This window comes from Ipomoea nil, unplaced genomic scaffold (genome assembly GCF_001879475.1).
Source record: "Ipomoea nil cultivar Tokyo-kokei standard unplaced genomic scaffold, Asagao_1.1 scaffold1031, whole genome shotgun sequence".
Lineage (NCBI taxonomy): Eukaryota > Viridiplantae > Streptophyta > Magnoliopsida > Solanales > Convolvulaceae > Ipomoea > Ipomoea nil.
The window spans coordinates 418511-430400 of record NW_017617459.1 but is presented as its reverse complement, the minus strand read 5'-3'; the positions used below and the strand labels follow the sequence as shown (position 1 = coordinate 430400).

The 11890-nt window shown below is 42.3% G+C and overlaps 1 protein-coding gene across 3 annotated transcripts; it reads left to right on the top strand.

Annotated features, from left to right (window-relative positions):
• Window positions 1-2572: 2572 nt before the first annotated feature.
• LOC109180680 (protein Daple-like) lies at window positions 2573-10455 on the top strand. Of its 3 annotated transcripts, XM_019330363.1 has the most exons (4): window positions 2573-3808; window positions 4316-4420; window positions 5014-5107; window positions 8815-10455. In XM_019330363.1, the coding sequence occupies exon 4, from the start codon at window positions 9359-9361 to the stop codon at window positions 10049-10051; it is 693 nt and encodes a 230-aa protein (XP_019185908.1). In that variant the 5' UTR covers window positions 2573-3808; window positions 4316-4420; window positions 5014-5107; window positions 8815-9358; the 3' UTR covers window positions 10052-10455. The 3 variants fall into 3 exon arrangements, with proteins under 3 accessions (XP_019185908.1, XP_019185910.1, XP_019185911.1); XM_019330365.1 differs by lacking the exon at window positions 4316-4420; XM_019330366.1 differs by lacking the exons at window positions 2573-3808; window positions 4316-4420; window positions 5014-5107 and adding an exon at window positions 8572-8615.
• The last annotated feature ends 1435 nt before the right edge of the window (window positions 10456-11890 follow it).

Below are 11890 nucleotides of genomic sequence, written 5' to 3'. Positions count from 1 at the left end.
TAGTTCAAGGGTCTATTTGAGTCTTATCTCTATATTTTATTACTAATTTTTTATGCAGATTGGGCGGTTGGGATAATGCAAAATATTTTTTTTTTTAATAAGTACTTTAAAGTATATTAATGCAAGATTATATTGAAATTGTTCGTGCATAGATAATTGAATGTTAAATTTGCGTATTTAAATAGGCAATTCTAAATTTATAAATGCAAGATAATATAGTCAAGATTGATTATAATTGTCAATAAAATAATTATATAGGTATGGTTGAAATCAAATAGGGACATAAGGGAGAGAAAATAAAAATTAGGGCATAAAATATTAAATATATACTAATATTGAAGAGCTAACTGCTAATTGCCAAACAATGACATTGTGAGATAGTTTCCCACTTCAATTTGTTGTGTGATTTGAATACTCTTTTTGTCAATAAATCCCAAAGTAGTTAATATGATTGGCTTAATTTTATTTTTTATTTTTTAAAAACAATTATTATTATTATTATTATTATTATTATCATTATTATTATTATTAAATATATGTATACCCTTAGGTCATTTTACATGTTAATCTAAACAACTTTTTTCAAATATCTTTTTACCAACCGTTGATATAATTCGCTGGTCAAATTCGCTAATATAATCCGCTAACGCTAACCGTTAACTGCTGATTGTCAAACAAGGACATTGTAATATAGTTCTCACTTCAATTTGTTGTGTGATTTGTATACTCTCTTTGTCAACAAATCCCTCAAGTAGTTAATATGATTGGCTTTATTAATTATATTTTTTTTAATTTTTTCATGGTATTAATAAAATACTTGGTAAATAAATATATAGCATTATTTTGTATTATAACTTTGATATTTAATTAAAATAGTGCACATAAAAAGATAATAGACAATGTAGTGAATATAATCAATTGATGAATTTGAATGTAAAGAATTTTTACATTGGAGAAATATAAAGACAATATAACTAATAAAATTATTTCTCTTAATTAATTTATTGATAATGAATAATTTTTTTTATTAAAGACATTGTAGGGACAATGTAGCAAATATAATCAATTGATAAATTTGAATGTAAAGAATTTTTATATTGGAGAAAAATAAATACAATATAACTAATGAAATTAATTATTTCTCTTATTTAATTTATTGATAATGAATAATTTTTTTTTTGAATAAAGACATTGTAGACACATAATTCTAAATTAAAGAAATGTATATGTATTATTTTTTGTTGTAGCTACTAAATTATTATTTTAATTTAATAAGAGTAAAATAGAGTACTAATTATGATAACTTTGATTGGGATGGGGTTCAAACCTAAGACCTTTCTTATTGAAATCAATGAATAAGTTAACGGTGAACTAATAGAAATTAACGGAAAAGATAAAATTTAACAGATGACTGAATTGAGAGTATGAGATCAAGACCACTTTACCGTAGTGCCTGTTCTGTCTGAGTTGCCCCATAGCCACAGATCCAGGGCCCCTATTTATAGTAGGCCCCTATCCCCTTTTGACGTCCACGTGTCCCACGTTGCCACTCCCCACTCCGCTTGTTTGTCGCCCTCTACGTCACGTTCTCCATCCTTCCAGGTTTCCCTCGCCATCGCCACCTTGCTCACACCACCCCCGACCCACCATGCTCGGCGCATCTGCCCGCCACCCCTGCGTGCGGGTGCCGCCCGACACCCCGGCGCACCATAGCGCCGCGGCCGCGTTGGGCCGCGCGCTGGGTGTGCCGTGGCCAGCGCCCTTGTCCGGCCACCAGCGCCGGCCCCCGCCCGGGGCCGGCTATAGCCACCGCAGCGCGCCGGGGCGCTAGGGCTATGCTGGGCCGCGCTCCAGCCGCGCTGGGGTCACGACCCCCGGCCGGGGCCAACGCCCCGGTCGGCGCCTTTGTCCCGCCACCAGCGCCGGCCCCCGCCTGGGGCCGGCTATGGCCACCCATGCGCGCCGGGGTGCTAGGGCCGCGCTGGGGTCACGACCCCCGGCCGGGGCCAGCGCCCCGGCCGGCGCCCTCGTCCGGCGGCCCCTCCTGACTTCCTGCCCAATCTCCTTGCCTCCCCCTATCGGCCCAATAACGTAGGCCCTCTGCGTCTATGGCCCACCTCCAATATCCCCATCACAAGTCCCCCACTCCATTTAGGTATCTTGATACCTAACTGGAGTGGAAGTAGGATTTTTACTCAGTCCTTTCTCCACTCAAATTAGATAAATGTTTCCCCCATAAAATCTCTGTAGAATTTTAAGGATCGACACACACAGTATGTTGAAACGTAAGTTGTAACACAAACGATCTGTAACGCAGTTCGGGCAAACAACCCTAATCTGCGAGGCACTTATCAATTTGTGAACTTGCCTAAATCCACTAAAAGCTCAATATTTAAAGTACACTGCTTGGAACCTGAGATTACACAATAGAATGATCTTTCCTACCAAACTATTGAAACCTAAACACATGTACTACTTTCTAGGGGAATTTAGTATCCTAGTCTCAAAGACTCTCGTACCTCACAAGATTAATGTTGAATGCTTAATCTCTGTGATAAAGGACAACCCCTATTTATAGTAGCTACTTCTAATAGATTTGTGAATAATAATGCTATTCCTAATCACTCTAGAACTAGAAAATCTTCAATAACAATTCCTCTTAGGACTAGTATTCTTCAATATCTATTCCTTTTATGACTGATATTTCTTCATAGAACTGGAATCCTTTTTGCACATAACTTTGACAAAATCTTTGAGTCAACACTCTCCCCCTTTGTCAAATTTTTGGCAAAATCCTTGATTCCATAAAAGGCTTGGCTTTTGACTCATCTCCCCCTTAGCTGATTCCATGTATCTCTGTCATCTAATGAGTGTTGTCTTGAATCTCTGTTTGTGACTTCATCACTGTTTATGAGCGAAATGAACATAGAATATCATCTATTCAAGTTACATAAACAAAGAGCACACTGGCTTCTTTTCTTTTTCTTGTTTTCTTGATAGCTATAAGAAGAATCAGAAAATGTCATCTGTTCAAGTTTCACAAGGAGAGCAAAAAAATTTGAGTTCCTTTTCTCTCCCCCTTTTGCTAAAATTTTTCTGCGACTGTTGAACCTTTTTCTCTCCCCCTTTTATGCTGAGAGTTTTCTTCCTTTTTCTTTGAATATTGGCACGTGTTCTTGACTTTTCATACCCAGAGTTTTCACTTGATTTTTTCGGAACCTAACTTGTCTCTTCTTCATTTGGTCTTTTAGCCTTAGGATCAATCCCTTTTAAAGGATCGATTCTCCTCCCTTTCCTTTGATCCTTGTCTGAATTGAGAGTTGGAATGGTGGGTTCATCAACCCCGGCTATAAGATGTTCATAGTCCAAGGAGCTGATCCGAAAATTTTCTTCAGATTCGCGGTTTTGTGGTTCCGCATGTTCCTGAACCTCTGTCTCTTCTGCATCTTTCTCCTCCTCAAATAATTTATGGAGGTATTGCTCAAAAAAAATCAGATGAAGGAGGATCGGTTGCCTCTCCATGGTTTAGGGCAAACACTGATTGACCCACGAGACCATTCGGGTCAACAATACGGTTATCTCCCAAATCAACCGTGAGTGGCATACAATTGGGCGTTTCTTCAGAGACTATTAAAGGGAGATTCGGATTACCTGGTGAGGCGTCTCTGTTCTGTTGAACATCTCAAAACCGAACCTGAGAAATCAAAGTAGGGTCCATGGCGATCGTTGATGGGTCGTCGGTCATCAATTTGTACTGGGTTTGAGAAAACCCAAGTGCCAACATGCTGAGTTGAGGTTCTCCTACGAGGTAATTTTGATTTGAACTGATTTTGTGTTTTCACCATTGTTATTGACTGGAGTTGAGATTAGAAGATGAAATGATGGGAGGAAGGTAGCTTCTGGAACAAAAAAGGGCCACGTTCCCTGTAGTATTATTATTTTTTATTTTATTCTGCCTTTCACTATTTGGCTGAGCCGAAGAACTATTTTCTTGATTTTGGGCCTTTTCTTGATTAGTCATTGTAAATATGGCCCAATCTCCCTATTTCTTTCACAAATTACACAAACCAATTTCAGACCTTAATTTTCCATTGAGTTGTTGTTTGATTTGTCGACCTAGGAGATAATTTAGCTGACCAACCACGTTTGATTCGAATACTCTGTCATCATCATAGATCTGTGCTATTATAATGTCCTGACCATAGTGCTTAACAAGTAGTGTTTTGTTAACACTTAACCATTTTGTTCTAATAATATTAGCATCTTTGGGTTTAGATACTAACACCCAGACTTTGTTAATTTCAAACTGTTGTAGTTCGTTTTGCATGGCTTCTATCCAAAATTCATCTCTTAGTGCTTCATCAATATTCTTTGGTTCAAACTTGGAGGTGAAACAATAGTCTTCTTTGGTCATTTTGAGGTAATCTCGTTTCTTTCCTCTAGTTTTGATTCCTCGATTGAGATCCCCTATGATGTTTTTTAAAGGATGATTTTTCTGAATTTTCAAGATCCCAGTTGAATGTACTTTTTCCTGTTCCCTTTTGATTTCTGTCTCCTTTGCCTTTTCAGATTCTGTTTCTGTTATGTGTTCCTGTGTGACAGTAGCCAGAGGTGTTGGAACAGTTGTTTTAACAACTCTGGGACTTTCGTCATCATTAGTGGTTATTGTTGAAATTGTGTCATCAATAACCTCATTCATGGATTCCATTGTACTGTCTACACTGAAAGACCTACTGTTGATGAATAATCTGAATAATCTAGGAATATTCCTTGGTCCCCTTTGATGTCATGAGAATTTATGTGTCCCATATGTTGGTGCCGTGATTGTTTTTGCTTGATAGTTGTCTGTAAACCAGATAGGTCATCATCCCATGTATAGCATTTGTTTGCGGACCTTTTTTCCCTCATGACACACTTGTGATTCTGATTAAACACAATGCAATTGTCTTTATAGAATTCTACTTTGAGTTTGTCTTCACAAAGCTGAATTATGTTGATTAGATTTGCTTTTAGACTTTGTACTAGGAGGACTTTTGGCAACCTAGGCAGCCCATGGACATTCAAGATGCCGCTTGCAATGATCTGGCCTTTTCCTCCATCTCCAAAGGTAACATGTCCTTCATTCTTATACTGAATGTTTTCCAGGTTTTCTGGATTTCCAGTCATATGCCTTGAACACCCGCTGTAAAAATACCATATGTTATGTTCTTTCCTAGTTTTTGAGGTGTAGGCAATATTCTGATCTTTTCTTACCCAGATTTTCTTACTGTTTTTTTTTTTGCTTTGTACTGCCCAATCTCTGTTGTTTTGTCTATAATAGAGATCATTTTGTATTTTGAAGCAATATGCCTTTATATGTCCCAATCTGTGGCAGTAATAGCATCTGATTCTCCTTCGTTGTTGAAAGTGATGTTGTGACATCTCTGGGTTTTCTGTATGTCTGTTGTAAGTGTTTTCTGTTTTCTGCAGATTTTCTTCAAGGGACTGTATTTTCCTTGTTAATTCCTCTTCCTTTTTCTGGAATCTTTTTAGTTCTTCCTTTGTTTCCAAATGTTCCCGGAATTCTCTCTTTTTCAATTTGTAAGTCACGATTCTTTTGCATGAGTTCTGTATTAACTCTGATGAGTTCGTGCCATTTTGATTGCAGCAGTGTGTATGCTTCGAATAGCTCTTGTGTGTCCTCTTGAGATGTATTTTCTTCTTCGTGCCTTGTAGTGAAAGCAACAATGTTGAAATTTTCATCTTCACTATCGGAATCGTCACTAAGTTTTGTGACATAGGTTTTATTCTTCCTTTTCAAGTACGTTGGACATTCTGATTGGATATGTCCGTACCCTTTGCATTCGAAGCACTGTATCCCCTCGGTATTTTGAGGTTTTTCCTTTTTTTTTTTTTGTGTTTTCGAATGTGCGTGACTGCGAACTTCTGTTGTTTCCATTGTTATTTGAGATTGTTATTTGAGAAGTTCTTGTTTTTATTTCTGAATTTGTTGAACTTCTTGGTGAGCAAGACAATAGACTCTTCCATGCTTTCCTCATCTGAATCTGCACTTTGCTTGGATTGAAAAGCCAAACTTTTGTATGAAGCATTTGGTTTTCTTTGAAGCATCTCCAGTTCGTATGTCTGGAGATTTCCCATTAGGTCACTTAGTTTGTATGTGTCCAGATTTGTGCTTTCCTGAATGGCTGTGACTTTCATGAGAAATCTTTCAGGTAGTGATCTGAGTACCTTTTTAACCAATTTTGGTTCGGGAAAAGGTTCTCCTAGATTGTATGCAGCTCCAGCTATATCTAGGATTTTTGCATTGAATTGTGTGATGTTTTCGTCTTCTTCCATCTTTAGAGTTTCGAATTGTGTTTGAATCATCTGTATTTTTGATTGTTTGACAATGGTGTTGCCTTCGTGATGATTGCATAAAATTTCCCACGCTGTTTTGGCAATTTCAGTGTTAGAAATCAATTTAAAAGTTTCTTCACTCACTGCCCCATATATAGAGTTCATGGCTTTTGAATTGTAGTTAGCTTCTCTGATTTCATCCTCAGACCATTCCTTTTTTAGTTTCTTTTCTCCTTTTTCATTAGTAGGTGGTTCCCAGCCTTCTTCTACTGCTCTCCGCACTCTCTCACCTTGGGATATGATGTAAACTCTCATTCTAGTCTTCCAATAGGAATAGTTTGCACTATCTAGATCTGGTGGTCTGCTATTCGATAAACCTTCTCTTGGAAAATCCATTGTGTCGTTCCTTTGGATGGTGTAGGATCCTTCTAGTAATTTTAACAGCTTGCTCTGATACCAATTGTAGAATTTTAAGGATCGACACACACAGTGATGTTGAAACGTAAGTTGTAACACAAATGATCTGTAACGCAGTTCGGGCAAACAACCCTAATCTGCGAGGCACTTCTCAATTTGAGAACTTGCCTAAATCCACTAAAAGCTCAATATTTAAAGTACACTGTTTGGAACCTGAGATTACACAATAGAATGATCTTTCCTACCAAACTATTGAAACCTAAACACATGTACTACTTTCTAGGGGAATTTAGTATCCTATTCTCAAAGACTCTCGTACCTCACAAGATTAATGTTAAATGCTTAATCTCTGCGATAAAGGACAACCCCTATTTATAGTAGCTACTTCTAATAGATTTGTGAATAATAATGTTATTCCTAATCACACTAGAACTAGAAAATCTTCAATAACAATTCCTCTTAGGACTAGTATTCTTCAATATCTATTCCTTTTATGACTGATATTTCTTCATAGAACTGGAATCCTTTTTGCACATAACTTTGACAAAATCTTTGAGTCAACAATCTCAACTACTCCCATCCCCCTTATTAAAGCTAACTTTTTCCCGTGTCACCTCCACATCATCTAATCTTCTGCTAGAACCAGCTCCCCTCACCCAAATTGCTTACCGCTCTAGACCCGGCCTCGGCCCCCGTGCTATTCAAACCATGAGCTCCCCCCAATCAGCGCCGCCATCTCCTACTAATCACCCCGTCGCTCCTGTCCCCGGTCTTGCAACCACTTTGCCCCCTAACCGGGGCTTGGGGGTCTTTGGTATCACCCGTTCGCCAATCACCGCCGCCAGCTCTCCAGCCCTCTCTAATCCATCTTCTCGTCCTGCTCAGAGGTCGCTCCCTATGTAGCACATGACGCCTCGTGCTCCTCCTACTGCCGGTATTCCCGTCCGCCATCTTGATCCTTCTACTCCCCGCGGCATACGTGCTAAAATCTCTAAGGCCGAACTTGATTGTTTGGACGGATGGCTGGGCCCAAACGTTGAGATTACCGTGCCCAGGGAGGACCGGACCATGACAGACCCCCCATCGGCTGATAAGGTGGCCGTTCATTATCACTCAGTCCAGGCAGGCTTTCAATTTCCTCCCCATCCGCTTATTCGGACGTTCCTTGAGTGCCATGGGATAGCGCCCTGTCAAATGACTCCGAACGGTTATCGCTTTATCACCTGTTTTATCACCCGGTGCCGAGAAATCCAGGTAGCACCTTCCCTGTCTTTACTTTTACATGTTTTCAACGTGAGCCAAAGTGGGTCGTCTTTCCTCTACCTCCAGCCCGTCTTTAATCACCCCTTCGTGACCTCCCTGCCCTCTCTCCCAAAAAATTGGAAGGAGAAGTTTGTATACCTTCGTTATCCCACTGATGATTCTAGGCTGGGTTTTAGTAACGTGTGGGTGCAGCGCCCTCCTCTCTATACGCCTCCCGGCTATTCAGGTCTGGATGATGACAGGGTGCGACTGTTTTCAGGTAGCACCTTCCCTGTCTTTACTTTTACATGTTTTCAACGTGAGCCAAAGTGGGTCGTCTTTCCTCCACCTTCAGCCCGTCTCTAATCACCCCTTCGTGACCTCCCTGCCCTCTCTCCCAAAAAATTGGAAGGAGAAGTTTGTATACCTTCGTTATCCCACTGATGATTCTAAGCTGGGTTTTAGTAACGTGTGGGTGCAGCGCCCTCCTCTCTATACGCCTCCCGGCTATTCAGGTCTGGATGATGACAGGGCGCGACTGTGCGCCGATGGTCCCCATGACCACTGTAGGTACCATGAGCCCTCTCGACTCCACCAACTTAGTACCGGTCCGCCTCTAGGTACGTATATATATATATATATATATATATATATATATATATATATATATATATATATATATATATATATATATATATATATATATATATATATATCTTTGTTTTGTATGTATATGTATATACTGTCTTTTTTTTTGTACGTATATGTATATATCTGTTTTTTTTTTATTGCACTGATGGTTATATTCGATGTTCCTAGCTCCTGTGGAGAGTACTCCCCAAATGCTCAAGGCCTACCAGACTCGTAAACGACAGCGGGCTCCTAGTTCCGAGGCCACTTCTGGTGATGATGCTGAGGATGATGATGACGGGGCATCATCGGTTGGGCTTATGGATGACCCTATCATGGACGGGGTGGATTCCAACATACAGTTTTCGCCTGCCCAGTTCTCCCCAGTCACTCCTTTCCATGCTGTGGACTCCCCTTCTCGTGGGCCTTCTTTGGCCGTACCGCAAGCTACGCCAAGCCCTACCGGTGAGTATGATGCTCGGGATCCTCTGGCTGCTCAGATTTTGACTGGTCCGGGCAGCCCTCGTCTTCGTCCCTATGATCCTGAGCATGTGGACTTTATTCTTCGTGGAGTGCGAGATATGGTACCGGCCCATCGGCGCTTCTGGATTGATAGTAGTCCGATGGAAACCTTGAGTTCCTGCCAAGTTGGAGATTCCATGAACGTAAGTGGTCCCTCCCCCACCCCCCTTTTTTTTATTGTGTGTACCTGGTGTCTCCCTATTTTGTGCAGATGGTTATGCAATCCATCGGGCTTCACCAGCGCCTGCAGGAGGCCTCTCGAGAGTATACCGAGTTGGAGAAGACGCAACGGGGTTTAGAGCATACTCTCCGGGAAGAAGAGGATGCTCGTAGGCGCATCATGAGAGAATTAAAAACCCTGAAGGAGGCGCACCAAACCCTGCAGCAAGAGTACCGGGCATTGGGAGATAAGCAACAGGCCCTTCAGGAGGATCATAGGATTTTGGGGGAGGAGCACCAGGCCCTCCAGGAGGAACATAAAACCTTCGGGAAGGAGCACCAGGTCCTCCAGGAAAAGCACAAAACTCTGGGGGAGGAGCACCAGGCCCTTCAGGGGGAACACAAAACTTTGCTGGAGGAGCATAAAAAACAGCAACAAGATCATGACAAGGCCCTTGAAGGTGCCGTGGAAGACTGGCAAAGGACTGAAGATTTCGCCCGTGCTCCAAGTGAATATTCGTGCACGCATATGCCCGGGCTGATCCGCTGGTGGTTGGGGCATTCGGATCGTTCTAGCGAAGGTATGGTCGAGGCCATGCTAGGGTGGCAGTCTGTGCAAGAGTACCAGGATTATACGGGCCCTCCGCTTGTACATGTCCTCCAAGAATGGGCAACTACCCTCGGAGGCAGGGTGGCCATGGGGCCTGTAGCGGAGGTGTGGTTGCGCGAAACGCTAGAAGGTTAGACCAGGTTGGTGCCGGAATGCAATGCGGCGTTTTACATGGGGCAACGAGATATGCAAGACAAGCTTTACGAGAAGCTGGAGCGCCGGTTCACTTCTTCAGTATTGAAGGGTGGAAACTGCCAGATGTCCTTCCTCTTCGACCTACTCGAGCTTAGGCTACGCCTTCTTCTACGACACCTGCCGGCGGGGATGTGCTTATGACTCCCGAAGCGGCCCAACTCGGTGTGACGTCGTCTGTTGAAGCTCCCTCGGAACCTGTGGCCGGATATGGTATTATCGGGAGCGTAGACCCCTCTGATCTCCATCTCACTATCAATTCAGGCTCATGATTTTCTAGCTCGGATGCCGCCTCTGCAGCCCCATAGATTTAGGCATAGATCTTTTTTTTTTTTTTTGGATATTTCGCCAACCTTGATCATCTATTTAGTGCTATTTTATTTATTTATTTATTTATTAATTTTTATTTTATTTTATTGTATTTTATTTTATTTTTATTTTTATTTTCATGCAACTTGCCGGGGGCAAGTCCGCGCATGTGAGTTGCGATAACCTGCATCCTCCATCTGCTAATGCCAGGCGGCTTGCCGGGGGCAAGTCCGCGCATGTGGGTTGCGATAACCCACATGCCCCATCCGCCAACTCCATGCGGCTTGCCGGGGGCAAGTCCGCGCATGTGGGTTGCGATAACCCACATGCCCCATCCGTTTGATGTCTGTAATACTCAATGCAATGTGTGAAAATCACGAATATTATTAACATGCGACACAATGTCGTCTACAAGGGAAATATTAATCACTTACGGGGAAACATGCCACGGTAATGCCATGGGAGTCGCGTTATTTGTCATTCCTCGAGAGCTACTCTATTTACTGAAAGAACCTCCGCAAATGATGGGCGTTCCATACGCGGCCCACAGTCCTGCCCTGCATTGTTTTGAGTTTTAAGTGTTTTTGTGCACCAATTTCGTCACTTCCTATGGCCCCTCCTAGTTTTTTTGCCAGCTTGCCTCCCTGAAGCGGTTTGCTGGCTTCCCGTCGTCGTAGGACTAGGTCGCCGACCTGAAAACTGCGGGGGCATGTCCTTGCGTCGTGGTAGCATTTTATCGCTTGTTGATAGATAGTAATATTTCGTCCGGCTTCATCCCTCCTTTCCTGTAGGAAATTTAGTTCAACCCGCAAGTCCTCATCGTTCCGGCGAGGTTGGAATCGCGTGCTTCTACTTGCGGGGTTGTCACTTCTACTTGTATCCGTGCTTCGCACCCGTATGTGAGGGCGAAAGGGGTTTCTCCCGTTGCCTTTCGGGGGGTTGTTCTGTAGGCCCATAGTATGGACGGCAATTCCTCGTACCAGGATGACCCTGTCGCTTCGACTCTCTTCTTAATTCCGCCGAGGATGGTACGATTGGCGTTCTCTACCTGACCGTTGGCTTGGGGGTACGCCACGGCTGCCTTGATGTGCTCCACCCCATAATAAGCGCAGAAATGAGCAAAATCCTGGTTGTCAAACTGCTTTTCGTTGTCGGATAAGACTTGCTGGGGTAACCCAAATCTCATGAAGATATTCTTCCACATAAATTTTCGGCACTGGGCCCTTGTGATGGAGGCAAGGGGATCCGCTAGACCAATTACAACACACATAGACCAGTTACAACACCATTAGCATGACCACCAACCCCCTACCCCCCACAAAAAAATATGCACTAATCACAGACTATGTATGCACAAACGCATAGTAAATAAAGCTATAACAAGGGTATACTATATTGCATTCACCTCTAACCCCCTACGCACATAGCGAAATTGGGAAAAAAAAAAAAGATATACACTGTAATACCAACAAA

What these genes read in the sequence shown, in the direction of transcription:
- LOC109180680 (XM_019330365.1), top strand. Translation starts at nt 9,359, where the DNA reads ATGGTTATGCAATCCATCGGGCTTCACCAGCGCCTGCAGGAGGCCTCT.